The sequence below is a fragment of the Phyllostomus discolor genome, chromosome 3 (assembly GCF_004126475.2).
Source record: "Phyllostomus discolor isolate MPI-MPIP mPhyDis1 chromosome 3, mPhyDis1.pri.v3, whole genome shotgun sequence".
NCBI lineage: Eukaryota > Metazoa > Chordata > Mammalia > Chiroptera > Phyllostomidae > Phyllostomus > Phyllostomus discolor.
In genome coordinates, this window is record NC_040905.2 from 183,631,919 (window position 1) to 183,653,538 (window position 21,620).

The 21,620-nt window shown below is 48.2% G+C and overlaps 2 protein-coding genes across 3 annotated transcripts; one reads left to right on the forward strand and one right to left on the reverse strand.

Annotated features, from left to right (window-relative positions):
• Positions 1 to 14,002: 14,002 nt before the first annotated feature.
• Positions 14,003 to 15,453, reverse strand: SIT1 (signaling threshold regulating transmembrane adaptor 1). The gene is made up of 5 exons (XM_028504403.2): positions 14,994 to 15,453; positions 14,735 to 14,870; positions 14,590 to 14,648; positions 14,419 to 14,480; positions 14,003 to 14,327 (listed from the first exon to the last, which is right to left on the reverse strand). Exons 1-5 carry the CDS (start codon positions 15,031 to 15,033, stop codon positions 14,094 to 14,096), a joined length of 531 nt encoding a protein of 176 aa, XP_028360204.1. The 5' UTR covers positions 15,034 to 15,453; the 3' UTR covers positions 14,003 to 14,093.
• A 3,509-nt stretch (positions 15,454 to 18,962) lies between these two features.
• Positions 18,963 to 21,459, forward strand: CCDC107 (coiled-coil domain containing 107). Of its 2 annotated transcripts, none has more exons than XM_036021902.1 (6): positions 18,963 to 19,144; positions 19,234 to 19,385; positions 20,686 to 20,749; positions 20,840 to 20,930; positions 21,013 to 21,125; positions 21,204 to 21,459. In XM_036021902.1, exons 1-6 carry the CDS (start codon positions 19,039 to 19,041, stop codon positions 21,452 to 21,454), a joined length of 777 nt encoding a protein of 258 aa, XP_035877795.1. In that variant the 5' UTR covers positions 18,963 to 19,038; the 3' UTR covers positions 21,455 to 21,459. The 2 variants fall into 2 exon arrangements, with proteins under 2 accessions (XP_035877795.1, XP_028377249.1); XM_028521448.2 differs by having other exon boundaries at positions 20,689 to 20,749.
• The last annotated feature ends 161 nt before the right edge of the window (positions 21,460 to 21,620 follow it).

A 21,620-nucleotide genomic window follows, 5' to 3' on the forward strand; every position in this document is an offset into this window, starting at 1 on the left:
TGTGTCCCAGACCCACTTTGGCAGTGCTGGGCTCCAAATGTCCATCCTCCCATCATCTGCCTTGCTCTGCCTCCTGGCTGCCGCTTCCACAGGCTTTCCCTGTGTAATCAGAGCTCCTTTGTGCCCACCTGGCCCCAGAGGATCTCCTCAGTCATTGCTGGGCAGTTGTGTGTGGGGGGTTTCATCCTCCCCATCAGATTGGGGGGCTGTAGTATAGAGCCTAGCTCCTTGTCATCCTGGGGTTTCCAGCAGGTATTGGTTCTCAGAAAAGAGTCTCCGATTTTGTGGGCCCACCTCCCCAACAGTTTATGGGCTTTCAGGGTGGACCCAGCTCTCCTCCCGCCATTAGGTGCACAGAGCTGCCGAGGACCCCACACATAGGAAGTTGCACTCCAAAGCCCTTCCTGGGAACCGCAGCCTTTGTAGGAAGCAGAGAAGCTGGGACCACACTGTGTCTCCTAGGTAAACACCCCCAGCCTCCTCTTCACAGACTTTCCCTGGCCGCTTCTACCCTTGTTGCCCCCCCTACTCGTCACTGTGGCCAGTCAACCCCTTCCGGTTCCTATCCTGCCCCCTGCTGGACTCATGGCATCTCCTGTGTCCCAGCATCTGAGCTGGATCCAGCAAGCTGAGTCCCAGGAAGCAGAGGCTCTGGAATAGGCCTGGATTAGGGGTGAGGATGAAGGCAACCCCAACCTGTGCACCTCTGGAAAACCTGCAGCACCGACTGCTCACGTCCCCTTGTGGGGGAGGGAGTGGTCAGGGAGCAGGCAGGCGAAGGCATTGCAGACAGATGGGGAAAGCCTGCAGCCTCTTAGACAACAGGAGGCAGGCAAAACAATGAAGCAGGGACTGAGTGCTGGCCATGGAGACTCTGGAGCAGCTGAGGTTTTGGTACTTTCCTTGTTTGGTTTTGGTTTATTTCTTTCTTTACTGGTAAGAAGTTCCCCATATTGTCCCTTTACACCCAGCCCCAAGGAAAAAAAAGGGTGCTCACGGGGAGCCGGGGCGGGGGGGTGGGGGGGAGACCAGGGGCTGAGAGGCCCTTATCAATGATGAGGGCCTTGCTGATGGAGGAGAGGGAAACGGGAGGAAGAAGGTGGCTGCTGAGCCTCGGTCACAGGTGCCCCCTGACTCTCTTACCAGGATGTGACCTGGAATGTAACCCCACAGGGGCCTCCTTCTGCGGGTGGGAAGAGGCTGGGGCAGGACGACGGGGTAGGAAAAACCACCCCTAATGGGTGACATCCGCCCCCTCAGAAACACAGCCCTGCAGCTGCAGGGAGGAACAGGGAGGAGGAGAAAAAGAGGGCCTCACCGCATGCTAATTAGTGGTGTGTGGAGGAGCCCTGTGATGGACTGTGGGTCTGTGGAGACTTCTGCCTAACAGCACCCAGCCTGGCCCAGACAGAGCGCCCACGGGGGCAGAAGTGCACATTTGTCACCTGAGGATGCCTCCGGGAGAGGCAGGTGTAGGGTGTGTGTGTGTGTGTGTGTGTGGGCGGGCACCGCCCACAACCCCGGTCTTCGTGGCCCCTTAGGGAAGTCTGTGCCAGGTGAGCCTCCAAGACTGCCCCGGGGAGTGAGCACGAAGGATTCTGTGGGCTGAAGGGTGTCTGTGGTAGCTGGTATTTTTCTCCATGGCAGGGAGTGACTGGTCATTTTCAGAAAAGTCTTAAAAGATCAGGGGGACAGGTTCTACAAATACTTCCTTTTTTATGGTTCACTGTTTCCTAAGGTGTCCCCTGCAGCTGTTAACTGTCCCTGCTTGATTAAACTTTCCAACAACCCAGTCCCCTCCCCCAGGCACCCAGTCAGATAAGAGACCTGCGTGTGCTGGCGACTCCCTGGGGGCCTCAGAGGCCTGTGAGACTTGAGTGGGAGTGTAGTGCAGCTGGCAGCAGGGGCGGGAGGGGGCGGCCAGGGTGCTCGTGCCTGCGGCGGGCAGGGGCAGGGGCAGCGTGTGTATAAATCAACTACAGGAATAGGTTAAACTGGAGATAATATCCCAGTGTTCAGAACCAAATGCAAGTGGACATGGGTTGGATGCCCCAGGTAAAATGCCAAAGTCGAGCTTCCAGTGTGTGCTCAAAAAAGAATCAACCAGCTTGGCCCTTGGAGAGGCTTCAGGAGGGAGGGTGCCCAGTGGACCTGGGGTTTGCCAAGCTGCATGACCACGGTGGCTTGGCCGTCTTAGGCAGGCTTGGCCCATTTCCCCCTCCTCTTTAGCTCTTTTGGTGATGGTTATACGTCTCCTTACGACCGTCTGCATTCCCTTCCACCCTAGACTGTCTTGTGGCCTTCTTTTGTAGACAGGGATGGCAACGGGATCTTTCTCCTTCCCCGCATGTGTCAGGTGGGGTCTGTGCAATATTGACACTCATTACCTTTCAAAACTGGGCATCAGAAACAGTGCCTGTCACTTTGAGCTGCACCTCATCTGCCCACGTGTCAGGAACCCCTGGGCCTATTAAGAATGGAGGGGTGCCCTGGCCAGTGTGGCTCAGTTGGTCAGAGTGTCATCCTGTAACCAACAGGTTATGGGTTCAGTTCCTGGTCAGGGCACATGCCTAGGTTGTGGGTTTGATCTCAGGTCCTGCCACATATGGGAGGCAACCAGTCGACGTTGCTCTCTCACATCAGTGTTTTTTTCTCTCTCTCTGTCTCTACAAGCAATAAAAAAAAAAAGGCCCTCAGGGAGCTGAAGGGCCAGTGCTATACAGCTTCTCCAGGACAGTAGTGTCACCTGTGACCCTAGAAAACAAATACCAAAGCCCATTTCTCGCCTTCCCCGACCTCTGCTGCTTGTCCCAGGGAATGGGTGGCTACAGTGACAGGAGGGGGGCGCCCAGCTGTGAGGACATCCGAGGAAAGAATTTGCTGTGTTAGCCCTGGCCAGGTAGCTCAGTTGGGTATTGTGTCCTGATACACCAAGGTTGTAGGTTCCATAACCAGTCAGGGCACCTGCAAGAATCAACCAATAAATGCATGAATAAGTGGAATAACCAATCGATGTTTCTCTCTCTCTCTGTCTCTCTCAAATCAATAAGTAAATTTCATTTTTTAAAAAACAGAATTTGCTGGGTTCAGGGAGTCATCTGGGTAAACTGGTGAAGTGCAGCCAACAGCAGGAAGTCCAGGAGGTCTCCCCATACCCCGAAAGCTAGGCCACATCTGTTTTTATTACCTGAGCCCACTGGTCCCAGGAGGCCTGAGTCTACAGATCGGGCGTGGTAGGCGGAATAATGGCCTCCCCAAAATGTTCGCACCCCAGTCCCCAGAACTAGTGAATATGCTACTTCACCTGACAAAAAGTGAATTTGGTTACATGAAGAACCTTTAGGTGGAGAGAGTGGCCTCCCTTATCCTGGCAGGCCGAGTCTAATCACAGGCGTCTCCTTGAGAGGAAGAAGCTTTTGGGACCACGGGAAGAAAGAGCTTTGGCCTTGGAAGAAGGGGCAGAGAGATTCGGCTTGAGAAGGACTCCACCCAAGTTGCTGGATTTGAAGGTCGAGGAAGGAACCAGGAGCCAAGGAATGCAGGCAGCCTGCAGAAACTGGAAAAGGCAAGGAAACAGATTTTCCCCTCAAGCCTCCAGAAAGCCCTGCTGACACCTGACACCACGGCACCCAGTGAGGCCTGTGTCAGACTTCTCACCCACAGGACTGGGTGGGACGTGAGAAGCTTCTGTGTTCCTATGGTCACTAAATGTGTAGTAATTTATTATAGCAGCAGTAGATGCATTTCCTGATCTGTAGAAGTACGATGGGAAGAACATGATATTATGGATAAAGAAGCCAGCCCTGGCCACAGTATATGACTTTGGGCAAGTCACAAATTTCTATCTAAAATATGGGATTGTCTCAACAATATCTGACATAAGTCAAGGATGTGATTGCTGGAGATACAGTAGGTGTGGATTTTGGCAAAAGCTTCATTAAAAGTCTCTCAGTAGCTTCAGAGTCAAGACGGAGAACCCGGAGCATCTCCTAGCACTGCGAAGGAGATTCGCATCCCTTTGATCACGGACGCCAGAGTGCCAGTAGGAGGGTCTCCAGTGGCTTGCCCCAAGCTTCTCTTTGGTCCTGTCTTGAGTGGTGACACCAAAAGCACATTCATAGATGCTGATGGCACAAAGCTATTTAAAAAAAAAAGAAGAAGAAGGAAACAACCGAAAGGGATACAAGATTCAGACATTGAGGCAGGGCAAAAATGATGGTTCCGAAAGGCAAATAATAATAGCTAGCATTTATTGCAATGAAAGTTTGGGCCTGGCTGGTGTGGCTCAGTGGATCGAGCACTGGCCTGCAAACCAGGAGGTCACCAGTTTGATACCTGACCAGGGCACATGCCTGGGTTGCGGGCCAGGTCCCCAGTGGGGACCACACACATGAGAGGCGGCCACACATTGATGTTTCTCTCCCTCTCTTTATCCCTCCCTTCCCCTCTGTCTAAAAATAAATAAATAAAGTCTTTTTAAATAAATGAAATTTTGGGTTCAAAAATAAACAGAAACGTGGGGTGGAGAGTTTATGTACAGAAGTTTGAGGGGAGAGGCAGTCATCAAGCATTTTGGAGCCCAACCCACTTACTGTACAAATTAGGAAACTGGGTTCCATAGGCTGTAAGTTGACTATGAACTAACAACGTCACTGGGAGGGCTTGTGACAAAAGGCTGTCCCTTAGGAATACAACACCTTTACTAAATACGTCACACATTGTGCCAGCCACACCTACAGCCCTTTAAGGGGAGCAGACCCCTACTAATGCAGCCCCAGACCTCCAAAACTCTATTTTGTGGCCCCCAGCCCCTCTGACCTCAGCTGATTGGGTAAATGACTCAAGTTGGTGTCCTGTGGGGTGGGTGGCCTGGCCTGGAAATTGGGGATTATCAAATTTTCAGTCTCGGCAGTTTAAATGGGAGAGTATGGAAATGACCACTCCATTCGCAATGGGAGCAGAAGTTGAAAGGTTGCGGAGAGTCCACATCTGTCCGCAGAGTAGAGTCGTCTGCACTCAGCAGTTGCCCTGGCTCCTCCTGCCTCACGTGCTCGGAGTGGAGTGACCACCCTGGCCAGGGGCGCTGACCCTGATTACCCTGAGGAGCTAGTGCTGCTCTGCATAATGAAAGCAGGCTGGACGTAGCTGCGTGCCGGGGGTCCATGGGTGCCTCTCGGCGCTCCATGCCCCGTCATACACGATCCACAGATGGGCAACTGCAGCCCCCACAGCCTGAAAAGGGCCCAGTAATGAGGGCGCGGGAAATGCAAGTCTGGGTTACCCACAGGCGGGAGACCTAGACCAGCATTGCTCTGGTGGGGATGGTAGAGGAAGAAAATGAAGAATCTCAGTGGACCAACCACAGCAGTAGGGCCTGCAGCTTGTCCCACTAACCCTCCTTGTACGTAAGTTTTTGTTCCTCTTCTCCCTCCTCCCACTCTTATAAGAAATTGTGGCCTTAAAGAGGCAGTAACAGCCTGAACTCGATGAGGGACCTGAGTGGGTCTGAGCAGTACAGGCGGACCCGCCCCCCCCCCCCCCCACCGCCATCCCTGTCCCCTCAGGCCTTGCCAATTGGCACACATCAGATGTCCAACTGCCGGCTCCTTGGCCTGCAGCTTTTCTTTGGCAACTGGCTGGACCCCAACATATAGTCACCAAAAGTGCCTCCCCCAGAGCAGCTCTCAACCACTGAGAACTGGTATAAACACACCAATTCCTCAACCCTGGGAGGGAGGGGGTTAAGGGGTTCTGAGGGCACGTGATACACTGGCACTCAGAGTTCTCCCACGGCTTCGAGCCCCAGTTCTCCACCTCCAATGTAAAGGGCTATGTCATTATTGCATTCAATGGCATGTCCCTGACTGAATTTGAACGTATGTTCATGTTTGTTAGCCGGTTGGATTTGTTCTTCTATTGCTATTAGATCCTTTGTATGTATTTTTCTCCCCCAACAATGTTATTTTGAAACATTTCAAGCCTAAAGGAAAGTTGAAAGGATGACAATGATTATTTGTATATCCTCCATCTAGTGTCAGTCAAGGCTCAGTCAAGCTGTTCTTGCCACATAAAAGAAATGATAAGTAGGTCACGTCATAGAGGTATTAGCTCTATTGTGGTAATCATACTGCAGTATATAATAAATGTATCAAATCAACACATTGTACAGCTCAAACTTACACAGTGTTGTATATCAATTATATCTCAATAATAAAGGGCTGGGCCAGAGGAGCAGGCCATTAGGGCATGCATACACATATACATACACACACAGTCTCTTTTCAATGGAGAGATTTGTTACAGGGGGATTGCTCTTACACAATTATGCAATTGGAAGAGCTGCTTAAACAATCTGAAAGGCTGCTATCTGCTTCTGATGCTGTAGCTTGGAGTCCGCAGGGCAGGGAGTCAAGAAGGGAAGGCAGATGGAAAGTGGGGGAGTGGGGATAAGGCAGAACCCATTCTGGTGCCTGAGTCAGTCTCACACAGCCTCCAGGTTTGACGGTGTGAATGTCCTGCAAGAGAAACTGCTGTTACCCAGCAGGCTGCACTGCTCCACTGGAATGCAAGCCCTACTACTGCACAGTCCTAGCACAGAGTAGGTGCTTAGGACACCCATTGTTCCAGGACCATTTGTTACACTAGCCTTCCTTTTCCCAGTGAGTTGAATTGCCGTGTTCTCGTCTATACAAGTACCTAGTTTTGGATTCCTGATTTATTCCACTGATCAGCTTTTTCCCCTCTACCTACTGATTTCACGGCCTGGCCTTATTGTATGTTCTCATATTTGGAAAGGCAAATTTATCTATTTTTTTCTCTTAAAATATTTTTTCTTGACTATTTTTTCAGATGTTAATTGGAATTATTTTAACTGATATATACTTTAGTTTTTGAAGAATTGAATTTTTTATATTTTATCTTCCCATCCAAGGAAATGGTTGATTTTCTGTTTGTCCCAGTCTAGTTTTATGTCTTTTAATAATATTGTGTAACTTTGCATGAGTACTGTGTGCTTCTTGATTAAATTTACATACTATAAAACTTATAAAGTGAGTAAGTCATAGACATGTAATGTACAACATGGTGACTATAGTTGCTAATGCTGTACATTTGGGATTTTTTAAGTTGTTTTTTTTTTTTATTTTTTAGAGAGAGGGGAAGGGAAGGAGAAAGAAACATCGATGTATGGTTGCCACTCACATACCTCCAACTGGGGACCTGGCCCGCAAGCCAGGCATGTGCTCTGGCTGGGAATCGAACCAGTGACCCTTTAGTGTCCAGACCCATGCTCAACCCACTGAGCTACACCAGCCAGGGCACTGTACTATATATTTGAATATTGCTAAAAGAGTAGATCTTAAAAGTTCTCATCACAAGAAAAAAAATGTGTAACTATGTGTGTGGTGATGGATGTTAACTAGACTTACCATGGTGATCATTTTGTAATACATAAAAATGTTGAATCATATTGTACACCTGAAATGAGTATAATATTATATGCCATTTATTTATTTATTTATTTATTTTTAGAGAGACGGGGAGGGAAGGAGAAAGAGAGGGAGAGAAACTTCATTGTGTGGTTGCCTCTCGCATGCCCCCAACTGGGGGCCTTGCCTGCAACCCAGGCTTGTGCTGTGACTGGGAATCAAACCAGTGACTCTTTGGTTCACAAGCCCATACTCAGTCCACTGGGCTACACCAGCCAGGGCTATATCTCAATTTAAAAATTTTTTACATAGTATAATATAGTGATTACAAGGATAGTCTCAATGCCAAACTGCCAGGGTTCCAATCCCAACTCTTAACACATTACCAGCTAGTGATCTGGGGTAAATCACTTAATCTTTCTGTTCCTGTGTTCTCTTCCATAAAATAAGAATAATAATAGTTTCCTGGCTGGTGTGGCTCAGTGGACTGAGTGCTGGCTTTTGAACCAAAGGGCCACCGGTTTGATTCCCAGTCAGGGCACATGCCTGGGTTGTGGGCCTGGTCCCCAGTGGGGGGGTGCCTGCGAGGCAACCACACATTGATGTTTCTCTCCTTCTCTTTCTCCCTCCCTTTCCCTCTGTCTAAAGATAAATAAATAAAATATTTTTTAAAAGAATAGTAATCTGTCTCAACAGATAGGATTTCAAGGATTGATTGAATTAATACAAAGTGCTTACAATTGTGTATGACATCATGCTGACTATAATTGTTGTGTTCCTAAGACTTTATAATCCTGTAACTGTAAATGGAATATTTTTCTGATTTTCAATTTGAGATGCTTATTGTTAGAGTAGGAAAAAACAGTTTATGTTTGTTATATTTATCTTATAACCAATCAACTTTCCAAATTATACTTTTTACTAGACTTTTTCACTAGAGATTTTTTACTATCATCTTTCGAATTTTCTGAGAGTACAATCATATCAGCAAAAATAGTATTATAAATTTTTCAAATGATCATAACAATTTATTTTCTTATTGCATTTGGTAAAACTTCCAAGATACATTTAAATAATAAGGGTGATAGGCATCTGTGTCGAAATTTTTAAAAACATTTTATTTATTCATTTTTAGAGAGAGGGGGACAGAGCTAGAAAGAGAGGGTGAGAAACTTCAGTGTGAGAGAGAAACATCAGTGGGTTGCCTCTCCTATATGGCCCCAGCCAGGGACGGAAGCCACAGCCCAGGCATGCGCCCTGACCAGGAGCCACATCACTCAGGGATCTGTCTACATTTTTATTTTAATTTAGGTTTTTTTTAGTGTTTTACCACTGAAAACAATATGTACTGTTAGGTTTTAGTAAAATGTCATCATTACATATAAGCAGTTTCCCCGTTTAAGGAGTTTTTATTAGGAATGGTGTGCTGGCTCCTTATATTAAGTATGGGAGCTTTCCTATATTCTTAACTAGCTTAAATGGCATAAAAGTTATTATTACGTAAGGTTAGGTTAAACCTGCTGTGGTGCCATTCGAATGCAGTCCTTTCAAAAAGTAGACTTTTAATCATATTTCTATTCTAGTCTTTTCTAGGATAAGTTGAACTCTTCAAGCTTTCCTATTTCTCTTAGGTCAAATTTGGTAATTTCTGTTTTTCCTAAAAGGTATCCATTTCCTCTAAATTTTCAAATTAGTTGATGAGAAATTTTAAATCGCACTTTTTTATAATTCTTTCTCTCCCCCATCTGTAATGATATTTTCTTTCTTATAACTAATCTTGTCTGGTTTTTTTATCTTGTCTGTTTTTCATTCTTTTTTCCCCTTATTTGGGCTTGCACGAAGTTTACTCTATTAGCCCTTTTAAGAACATTTTTTCCACCTGCTCTTTAATATTTTCATTTGTGTTCCATAGTGTTCATGTCCGTTTTTGTTATATCCTGATTACTTTTGGTTTCTTTTCTTGTTCTTTTGATGATTTATTAAAATAAGTACTGCCTTTTTTTTTCAACTTGCTATCTTTGTGGCATTTCGGGGATATAAGTAGTGTCATTGAGAGGGTTCCTGGTATTACATTGTTTTTTCATTCAGCGCCTAAATTCTGTGAACATGATCAGCTTGTTCTTTTTAAAACCAGCTTTCCTTTATTGTAATTTACATGCAGTAAATCTTATCAAGTTTAAGTAGACAGTCCTATGAGTTTTGACAAAGACATTCAGTCATCTAACCACCACCACAATCGAGATACCAACAACTCCCGGCACCCCTAAAGTCCCTCCTACCTCCTTCCAGCCAACCCTCACACCACTTTCAGCCTGTAACTCACTGCCCTGGTTGGATATCCGTATTATCGCTGCTTTCTGTTTGACTGGTATACATCCCCCACATCTGTATTTTGACTCTTTCTTTATTACTTTGCTTTAAGTGTGTTTCTTTGAAGTACTATGGACCAGAATTTGATTTATAACAAAATCTGACGAAATATAACAAAATTTAATGGAATTACTCAGGCCACTCACGTTTACTGTGATGAGTGATATATTTGATTATTTCCATCTTACTTGGTTTTAGATTTCTCCACACTGTTGCGAGATCTTCTTTTTCTTTGCTGGACTGAATGAGCATCTATTCATCCCATTCTCCCCCTTGTCAATTTGGAGTTTGCCATTCTGTTAATAGTTAGCGGTCCCTGGCCCTGTTCTCTTAAATAGACACACATGACAGTTTCATGGAACAACAACTATTTTCATCATACTTGACCTATCTTCACCTTTCTCCCCACCCTAATACATGTGGTCTTTAGATTGCTTTCACTGCCCTTAACCCCACCTCTCCCACTCTCCCTATCTTTGATTCTGGAACACTTACGTTCCCCTTGGACCCACCAGCTGATTCCAGAGTTTTATTGAGATAATTTAATACTTATTAGAGTTTCCCTTTCGTTGTGTTCCATCTGTTCCAAGGGTCCTTATTTAGCATTCATATCACATGTTATAAATATATAGAACTATAAATATATAGAAAAAAGTAGATCATGGTTCGTTGCTCCCCACTGCTTTCTTTCCTCTTCATCTTCCCCTATCTCGAGGTCTCTGTTTTGACTCATTTGTTGTTTCACTAGAGTCTTAAAAGTATTTCTCAGATGAGATACTTGATGATTTTTGCAAATCTTTAATATCTTTCCTCCTTGGCTGGGTCTGGGGTACAGGCCTTTTCTGTCAGTAACTCACATTCAGTTTTACCATCTTTTAATTTCCAGGGTACCAGATAAAAAGCAAGAACTAACTTGCTGCCTGAAAATGTGCTAAGATTTCCCATTTCTGTAGAGCTTGGGAAAATTTTGCTTAGGGACATTTAATCTGTTGTTGAATTATGACTTCTCCTTTCCTGTTCCTTGTTCTCTGGGAACTCAAGAGAAATCACAGGCTCCTGGGACCGTTCCAATTGCCCGTCTTTAACTGACATGACTTGTGTCTCTGTATTTTTGTTACATTTTGAGATATTTCGTCTTTAATTTTCTAGACCTATTTTGGGGTTTTAGCCGTGACATCTTCTCCTTTCATTTATCTATGGAAAGTTTTAGTTCTGATACCATAATTTCTAGTTCAGGTTAATCTTTTGTGTTTGAGCTTCACACCTTTTCCAGAGATTTACCTGTCTCCACCTGCAGGTCTCCCTGCCCTCTGGTGTCCCAGCCTCCAGGGCCGAGAGATTCAGTCCTCCCAGTTAGTTTTTTGGGGGTGTGGTGGAGACCCAGCAAAGCCATCCATTGTTCCTGGGAAGCAGGCTGCTTTGGGACCTGCTGCCTTGCTCTTGGCTCTGAGGCTCTTCTCCAGAAATTTGTCTTCAAGTTCTCTGCCAAGAGCTCAGCAGAGCTCACTTGAAGTTCTGCACCTGCCCCCGACAGGTATCAGAGGGTGTGGAAAGGGAGGTCTTCATAAGGCTGCTGCATGCACAGAATCCCCTTGCTCTGAGTAGTCTCGGCGTTATTGGCAGATAAAGTAATAAACTCCAAAGGACTTAAAAGCAGAAGCTATTATTAGGAAGTCAGAACTTCAAGTTGCAAGAGAATGAAAATCTTAGACTGACTTAAGCAATAAAGGAATGTATTAGCTTACATAAATGAAAAGTTCAGGAAGCAGATCTGGCTCTGGGCTTCCAAATGAAGTCATTAAGACTCGGTCTTGCTCCATGTCCCAGCCCTGCTACCCTTCTTGTAGCCAAAACCAGCTTGAAAGTTTAGACTCATCTCCACAGAGGACAGAGTAAGGCCAAAGGTGGAGGGGCTTTGGTTGGATGGCTTGGGATAGCTTTTGAGACCCCTCCCCACCCACAATTCATTAAGAACTCCCTATCATTGAACATTTGACCATCCCAAAGATACTTCTTCTTTGGGTCTTGGGCTTATCCCTACCCTCCCAGCTGGGATCTCAGGAAGAGGAGGGAAGGTGGGACCCCAAAGAGCCCGAGTGGCTTCTGCTAAGGACCTGCTCCCAGCAGTTTGCTTGGGACAGAGCCCTCCTTCTGGCTGGAATAAAACACCGGTGAGGCGAGGGAGGCCACTAAGGGAAGCACCTGGAGCTGTGGAAAGGGAGAGAACTCCCAGGTATTTGGCAAGGTGAGACAAAGCCGGCTGGAGAGATGTGGCAAGGGGACCCTCAGAAGGTGTTTGAAGTGCATCCGGCTGCTCCAGCTTACTTCTTCCCAAGACATAGGGGTCAGTTTGACCTGGCGTTAAGTCGCGAAGGCCTAGGTTAGGGCAAGAGCCTCACTGATAGACAAGGTAAGAAGGGAAGAAAGAAGGGAAGAGAAAAGGCAGAGGATCCAGGCTTCTCAGACGAAGGAAAACAAAGTTCAAATCATACCCAGCTCCGCACTCTAGGCCCCCGCCCCCAATCCCACCCCCGCAAGCCAGGAGACTTCATCTCCCAGTATGGGGCGGACAGGGCAGCATTAAGCCTGCTCAGAGGCGGCGGTGAGGCCGCGTCACGCCACGCGGGGGCGCTTGGGGCTTGGTCCTGAACGGGCCAAGGCCGCGGGTGGCGCAGAGTCCCGCAGGGTGAGTGGATCTGAGTGGGGTCGTCTGAAGCCTCGGCCGCGATTGCTGGCGGGTCACAAGTGGGACGGCGGAACCCCAACCCCCGCCCCACCCCCAGGATCAAGGTCTCAGTTCCCCGGGCCACAGCAGCCACGTTGTGCGGTCTGCAGCACAGCAGCCTTCAGAACCCCACATCCCGCTTGTCAGTGGTTCCCCACATCCGGTCCCCGCCCCCAAAGCCATCTTCCCTCCTACACAGTCCCAGCTGCCTTCCCTTAACGGCGGCCAAGGCCTCTTCAGGGGAGGCGCAGGTTGGGGTCCTCAGGTCCAGGACCCCCAAGGCATTTGGGTTGCAAGGGCGTCCAACCTTTTGGCGCCTGAGGGCCACACTGGAAGAAGAGTTGTCTTGGGCCACACATTACATACATTGCAACATGTAATCACAAAATCTCATAATGTTTTAAGTAAATTTACGGTTTTGTGTTGGGCCACATTTATAGCCATCCTGAGGTGCATGCAGCCTGTGGGTCACAGGTCGGAAACCCCCAATTAGTGTGTATGTGCGTGTGTGCGTGTGCACACGCAGAAAACGTCCCCCTTTTTATTGGGACCAGCAGGCAAGTCTCAGGCACATGGTTCTGAGAACTTTGAAAGTAAAAACCTCAGCTTCTCCTTTCTTCTGCCCCTCAAACCTCAGGTCTGGCAAACGGGACCTGCATCTCCCTATGGGAAGAGGCCTAGACCACAGGCTGTGGAGGGTGCTGCACAGTTGCAGAGTCCGTGGGGAGAGTAGGTCAGTGGCTGGTGAGCTTGCAGACTGCAGGCGACGGGAGTGGGACGGCTGTGAGTGTAAATTCTGGGGACTTCCTAGCAGCAGCACCAGCATCCGAAGAGCTGGGCTCTGGCCTCCACTCCCAGCACCCAGCCCTGCCCTCCCGGAGACAGTGGGCAGTGCTCTGTGCAGACAGCAAAGCTCACACTCCCACCACGTGGGGTCTCTTGCAGGTCTGTAGTCCACTAGGTAAAATCCAAAGACTTCTGGAGAAATTTTATTTTAAAACTTGGGGACACAAAGAGGCAGCAGAATAGAGACTGCTACTCTCCTGCCACCGCTCTCAAATCAGAAGCCAGGCTCGGGTTCCTCCGGTTGCTGGTTCCAGGCCCCCTCCAGCTTGTGGCCCCCCCAGGGGTATACCCACCCAGGTCCTCTCAGGCTCCTCCCCCCTCCCCCACTGCCCGCTGCCTGTGTTGGAGGAGACACGGAGGTGTCAGGGGTATGCTGTAAGAAAGATGCAGTAGTAGGGAGGATCTGGCCAAACTCCCGAAGGAGGAGGAAGTGAGAACCTGGGAGTTTGGGGGCTGAGAAGAATCTATAGCAAAAAGAGGTGGGGAGTGGGCTGCTGCCTCTGCTTTCTCCATCCGCAAGAAACTGGGGGCCTGCTTTTCCCCTGAGATATCTCCCTCACAGGTCAGGTAAGAGGTGTGGGGAACATCACCTCCGGTGACTAGGCAATGGCTGACTGTCTTTGGGGGTATTTGGGGGAAATAGTTGTGCCCTGGACAAGGCAGCAGTTACCCCTGCAACAGAGGAGGCTGCAGAGTTGCGTGCCTCACTGCGCCGGCCCTCCGTCTCAGCTGGGTGCAGTCTGGCTGTTGGCGTAGGCCTGGTCTGGGAAGGAAGCCCGGCCTCTGCGGGTCTGGGCACACACCGAGGCGTAGAGCTCCGGCTCGGGGCCTGAGGTCTGGGGCTTTGTCTCAGAGTCCAGCACCACCTCTGAGTACTTGATGGGAGTTCCAGGGCTCGGGGCCCGGCCCTGAGGAGGCCGCAGCTGCAGGCTGGTATAGCACATCGCCTCCCCTGCAGCCTGGAGATGCAAGGCTGTTAGGAATTCACTGGACCCTTGAGAAAGCACCCCCTTCCTTCCCTCCCGTCTTACTCAACCACAACTAACTCACCCTGGTGGGGCCTCCCGGTGTTGGAGCTTGCTGGTCCGGCCCTGGTTCTTGAGATAGCCGTCCTGGGACAGGTAACAGGAATCTGGTCACTTCTTCTTCTTCCTCTTGCAGCCCTTCATCCCACCCACCCAGGACCTGACCTCTGCACCCCTCCCCCTGCCATCTTCCTACCTGTCTTCAGATAATGTAAGTTCCCATAGAGGGGAACCTCTTCCACAGGCCCTCCAGAACTGTAACGCAAAGTTTAGGAGGTTAATGGGGGATTCTTGGTAAGGAGAAAACTTCAGTTATACCATTTCTGTTTCCCCCCACTCACTGTCCCTCTCTTGGATGGCTCCTGCTCCGGCCACTAGTCCATCGGGACAAGTGTACAGCCAGTGAGATGAGAAGCAGCAGCGTCACAGCCCCTAAGAGGGCCCACAATCCCCAGGCCTCGTAAAAGGAGGGAATTCCTGTGGACGTGAGAGTGGGGGGGGGGGGTTACTGCCCAGCCCCACCCTCCAGATCCCAACAGAGGGGACATGGGGGCCACATGACCCCTCCCCTGGCCCTTGCCCCTGCCCCGCCCAGCTTACCGTATGCCAGTGGTAGCGTGGAGTTGTTACATATGCTCATGACTGCTGTCTCGGGAACCAAGTCTGCAGGCACCTTGCCCTGAGTCTAGGTGTAAGCCTGGCTTATGGCCTGACAGCTGCAGCAGCCCCCCCTTACTCCCACCCCTCCCTGGGCCTGGCCCCCATAGCTCATCATCCCCAATACTGCTGATGGCAAAGTCGCTGGTTTCCGGGGAGGAAGGGGGAGGGGAAGGATGAGTGAAAGAACAGACACCACCCAGTGCCTGCACCTGCGCCACCCAGCAGCTCCTGAGCTTCCGCACTCCCCCTACCTCCTGCCCCCTCCCCTTCAGCCCTGTACCCCCTTTGGCCAGAGAAGAGAGAGGCAGGCCTGTGCCACTGTGTAGGGGAGCCCATGAAGACTCCGCGTGAGGCAGAAGTGGCATGAGGCAGGACCCACAAGACAAGGAAACCAGGCTTTATCTTAGAGATACACATACACCACAGGATGCCTGACTTTTCTCTCCCACTCTTGGGTCTCATGAGAGAGAATGTGTTCTCGATAAGCATGCTAGAAAGTGGAAGGAGCTAGGGAGGTCTCCTGGTTTGTACCAGCTCACCACCCGCTAAGGCGGATCCAAGGTGAATGTGTTAGGATGACCATTGCCATTGTTACTATTACTGCTGTAGGGAAAGCTGGATTCCCCTCCCAGCCCACTTCACCCAAACTCCCCTAAGAACTAACAATCTCAAAAGTTTCAGAACTGAAGAAACCCCTGCCCCTGTCCTACGCTGGGAAAGTGAGCCCTGGCTCTGCACTCGTTCACTTCGAGAGCGGAGCACCTGCCCTGCCCAGAGACAGCCCAGTGAGCGAGAGGCTCTTCGTGTGGAAAGAGGGAATTTAAGTTCCAAATTTAACCCTTACACCAGAGGTCAGAGATATGTTTTGTCTGGCCTATGTGATGGTTTTTAGAAATTTAAAATCATTGCAGCAGTGTGCCAAGGATGGAGAAGGTGGGAGAGGTCCCGATCCTCCCACTGCAGGCAATAAAAAGGTATCACCTGTAGAAAGTTTTAAAACAAAACCAACTAAAAATCAGCCTCCTTTTTATTATCACCATGTTCTAGCAATTCTAAAAAATGTGAGTTATAGCCCTGGCTGGTGTGGTTCAGTGGATTGAGTGCTGGGCTGCGAACCAAAGGGCCACTGGTTTGATTCCCAGTCAGGGCACATGCCTGGGGTGCAGGCCGGGGCTCCAGGAGGGGGCCTTGTGAGAATCAACCAATCAATATGTGTCTTACACATAGATCCTTCTCTCCCTCTCTCCTTTCCCCTCTCTCTAAAAATAAATGAAATCTTGAAAAATATTTTTTAAAATGTCAGTTATCAAGTACTCCTCTCTGAAAAATCCTTTATAGATCAAGTTCTAAATTGTTGCAGTTACTTATGAGCTTTAATAATATACAAGCTTCAAACTAGAACATTTATATTACTTATCCTTTAAGAAACATTGTAATCTACATGGCAATTGATCTGGAGAACTCCCAGTTAGTTAGACAATTGGCCCCCAACATCAACAGATTCATCTATGTGTGTTTACATCTAGAATTAGCTCTTAACAGTTTGGAGGTTTCAAGTTCCCTTTGTACAATTTCTGTCTCCATCTCCTGTGATAGTACGTATTCCTGCATTTAACTCATAGGTTTGTAATAAACAATGATAGCACAATGATTGTAAAGTCAAGGACATTGAACTTGAATTACTTATGTCATTTGTGGAATTTATTGTGAAGTGAAATTTTTATGAATCTTTGTCAAACATCCTTTTGGTCCAGGGAATGAATCCCAAACCCAGGCACATGCCCTGACTAAGGATCGAACCAGCAACCTTTTGCTTTGCAGGATGTCACCCAACCAACTGAACCACACTAGTCAGGGCTTAACCCCTTGAATTTCTGATGCTTCTTGTTAGTTTCTTTTTTGGCCTTATTATTTGTTTCATTTCCTAATTATCACTGAAAATAATTTTATCCTACAGGAGAATTTTTTAAAATGATTCACTCAGCTGTCAAATACGCTAAGTATCCCTTGTCAATATTTAAAAACTGAGAGATTTCCAATTTTTAAAAATTCCAATTTGATTTTTTTTTAAAAAAAAAGAAAGAAAGGAAGGAAGGAAGGAAGAAGGAAAGATCAGAATACCCCAGATTTCCTAAAGGCAACATCAGCTGGGGGCCATTTATCATATTATATCTGGCCCAAACCACTTATTTCCATTGCCCACACTGACTGGCTTGCAGCCAAGGTTTGAACCACACTGCTCTGCAACCCAGGCTGCCTCTGGGCAGTCAGCTAGGGGCAGCTACCCTAGGTGCAGGTCTCTCCGTAAGGTTCCCCTTTCCTTTCCTTTCTGGAAAGACAAGAAGATACACTGTATTTCATTCATTTCTTTAACACACAAGTACTTTATTCATTTAATACACATGTACCAATTGCTTGCTTATGTGCCAAGCTCTGGAGACACAAATGTGAGTGGGAAATGGTTTCTTTCCTCAAAGAGCTCTTGGCCTTAATTAGGAAGACCACCCAGCATATCCCAGACAGTTAGGAAAGACAGTGTGGAGCAGAGGGAGAGTACTGGTCTGCCTGGAGAAGTCTCGGAAGGTAAAAAGAGGGAAGGCCTGGGGGTTGGGTGATGTGAAATGGATGATACAGAGACAGAGAAAGGTTGCAGTCTTCACCTTGCCTCTTACCTGATTAACAACACAACCTTCCTGAATCTGAGTTTCCTCATTTTAAAACAAAGCTTAATTATATTTACCTGTTGGGTCATTTTGAAAACATTTATTTCATCCGACAAGGGTTCACTGAATGCTTGCCGGAACCAGGTGCTGTGCTAGGCTATAGGAATAAAACAGTAATGGAAAAGATATATGGTTTCCACTTCCATGGCATTTACAGTCTAGTGGTAATTAACTAATTGACTTTTTAAAAATTATTTATTGATTTTAGAGAGAGAGAGGAAGGGGGAGAGGGAGAAACATTGATTTGTTGTTCCACTTATACATTCATTGGATGATTCTCATATGTGCCCTGATTGGGGATCAAACGTGCAACCTTGGTGTATCAGGATGATGCTCCAACCAACTGAGCACCCAGTCAGGGTACTAATGAACTTATAATGAGTTAAAAATGGATTTTTTTCCAGCTTTATTGAGATATAATTGACATAATGGCGGCTTGAAGAAAGTACAATATCTATATTAATGAATCAACAAGAAATTAACGATTCTGAATAAACGGAACACACGAGCTCAGATCTGAAGGTTGTGTAGACGGTAACTATGCGAAAAGAGGGAATGGCAACGGAAATCACTAATTCCTACAATCAACACAAAGAGAATTAGGACATAACATAACTGTGGTCTCCTGCTCCATAAAATACAGCCGCACTGAGAATGAGCCCCGTGTGGTTGGTGCGTACAGGGCGCACTGCCTGTGTAACTATTAACAGCTGACGGACGACACTCCCTGCCACACTCCGCTCAGCTACCCCGCCGGAGCGAGAAGGCTTCTTGGCGGGTATAACAGTGAGAAGCAGGGAGGGTCTACGTGCGTGCGCACGTGGCACTCTCTGCCGGGGGTCCGGGGACTTTCCCCTAGGCGCAAATAAGGAACTCAGTCCTCCGGTTGTAGCCTAGGAAACAGGCCTTCAGCACGGGCTGTGAGACCAATGTCGTAACACTGCTATTTATAGATCCATCAGGAAACTTATATTTTGTTTAGGGTGAGAACGTTGGTGGTTTGAGAAATAAAAGTTACTTCCTAGAAAATCTCCTAAGACTTCTAGAGGCACTCCAGCTAATATAGAATAAGAAATAAGAAGTAAACTAATTTCGTAAAGCTGGGCCAATGGCCATATGCAAATAATATATGGCCCGCCCACACGCTGAGGTGGGCGTGTCTTTCTGGGGACCGCGAAGGGGGTGGCCAGTGCGCGTGCGCAGGCGCACTGGGGCACTCAGCCGACTCCTGCAGCCCCGGGACTCTTACTCCGTCGCCTGCGATGGCGAGCGCCCTCTCGCTCGGTACTGTGCTGGGGCTTTTACTTGTGTCTGCGCTGCCCGCGGTCCTCGGAGACCGCTCCAGCCCTGACTTCCGGGCATACCCAGGTACCAATGAGGGCTGCTGGAGGGAGGCTGGGACTGCCCACGGGTCCCAGGTCGCAGCTCTATTGACCCTCCTCTGCCCTCCTCCGCAGGGGACCCCTCCCAGATCGGGCCTATGGCCACGGAACCCCGGCGGCGGCCACCGCCCAAGGGCCAACACGAACGGGCCCAGGCCAGGGCGTTGCCTGTGGGGGCGCTGTACACCGCGGCTGTCGTGGCTTTTGTGCTGTACAAGTGTTTGCAGGTGCGGGAAGACGAGGTGTGTGGATGCCCAGGGTCTCAATTTCCCACGGGGGCATTATGGTACCAAGAACAGGGGATGTCTTCCGGCCAGTCTATAAAATGTACAGTAGTTCCTTGCAACAGGATGGGGTTATTTTGAGCTTCCAGCGAGGTAATGGATGTGAAGGGCGCGGGGCAAATTGTAAATAATGAACATCACATATAGCCCTCCTAACAAGCCAATGAACAGATTGTCACTTGCTGAAGGTCACTAAGAGCTAGTAACTGGTGGAATTTGGATTTGAACCCAGCCAGTGTCCATAAATATAAAAGTCGGGTGCCTGGTGAGATAACGACCTGGCACAAGAGGTTGATTACTGTACACAAGGTACCAAGCAGGCTCATGTTCTTAGGAAGGAGGCCCTGAAATATGAACTGACAGCACATTTTGGTGGATTAAAACTGTTAAACGGAAAATGGTACCTACCAAGGGCTGTATCTTCAGCCCTGGCCCTGTCATTCAGTTGCACTGGGAAAGAGGGCTGAACCAATTTGGAGATAATGTAAAACTGGGATAGCTGAGCATGATCCCCAATAGACTTGGCAAGCTAGGATAAAGGACTGAATTTAACGAAATTTAACTAGGAGAGAAATTCTATTCTTGGACCAAGCATAGTCTGAAAGAAACATAACAGCAGTTTCTTTGGCTAATAAAGTTCATTTGTGTGATGTGGCAACTCATTTCCCAAATAAATGCTGAGAACAAAATATTTTGCTTTATCTTCTGGTCAGAACACTCCTGGAGAATTTTATTCTCTTCAGGGAACTGCTTTAAGAGCAGAAACTCAGTAAAGCAACCAGAGAAAACTCAAATGAACACTGACTGAAAAAGATCAGTGATATTAAACCAGAGAAGATGTGGGGAAGGGGTGGGGCGGGCAGAATGACCATTGTTTTTAATTTTCTGAGGGGCTCTCATGTTGAAGACTTGATTTTGAAAGGCTCTAATCAGCACAATGTAAAGATACATGAAGGACAATTACTGGTTTTGTATATAAACAAACAACCAGAGCTTTATCGAACTGGAGGGAGCTGCTCTTTTCCTGGAGGTGTTACAGTAGACTGACCATGTGTGAGGACGTACTGACAGGTTGCTTCAGGTTCTGGGTGAGGAGCTGGATTAGATGTGATTGTGATTCTGTCAGGTAAAAATCCAGTAGTTTTCTGTACTTCAGATTATCCTTCTCCTCCTCTTACTGGCTTGGAGACTGAAGTGATGGGGAACCTTGTGGCTGCAGTATGGCTCTTTCCTTCTTCTACAGCAGGGGAAAGATAAGGCTGCAGTCCTCCAAGAGGAGGCAGGCGAGAAGGAATCAGTGCAGTCAGGTGGGTGCTGCCGAAGTCTGTGCTTGATGGGGAACTGGAGGGCAGCAGAAGGTAGGCAACCATTGCTCTCCTTTTCTCCCTTACCTCCAGAGCAGCAGCTGGTCCAGTTGATACAACAGCTGGCCCAGACAGAGCAACACCTGAACAATCTGATGGCCCAGCTGGACCCCCTTTTTGAGAGGTAAGGAGAGCAATGTGTGGCAGGTGCAAAGCAGGGACATAGATAAGTAGATTGGACGGCCTCTGAGCGGGCATCTCTGCAGTGTGACTACCCTGGCTGGAGCACAGCAGGAGCTTCTGAATATGAAGTTACAAACCATCCATCAGCTGCTACAAAAGAACAAGCCAAACAAGGGTGTGGAGGATCCAGAATCAGGTAACAGGCTCGGGTGAGTGGGGTGGCGGTAGAGACAAAGTCTCTGAAACTGGAACATGCCGGATCTTCCCCTCACAGAGGCCACCATACCCTTTCCTGAGGACTTCTGTGTGAAGGAGGAAGAAGAGGAGGTTGGTGACAGTCAGGCCTGGGAAGAGCGCCTAAACTGGAGCACAGAGACAAGGAACCTGGCTACTACTCCTTGGGGAGTGGAGCAGGGGCTGAGGAGGAGACGCAGCAAGGCTGCAGCAAGGGGCCCCAGTCACAGCCCCCTCTGGGAAGGAGGGGCAGTGGCTGACGGTTCAGTAAAACAAAGTCTTTTCTTGTGATTGGATGCTCCTGTGTGCTTGTTCCATTCCAGCTGGTCACACACACACCCATACTAGGTGCCTCAGAACAACTGGCCCTTCTAGAAAAGCTTCCCTTATTAGGACAAAAAGAGGCTGCCTTCCAGTGTGAGAGCTAAGACAGAGGGAGCTCCAGTTCTTTTCCTTG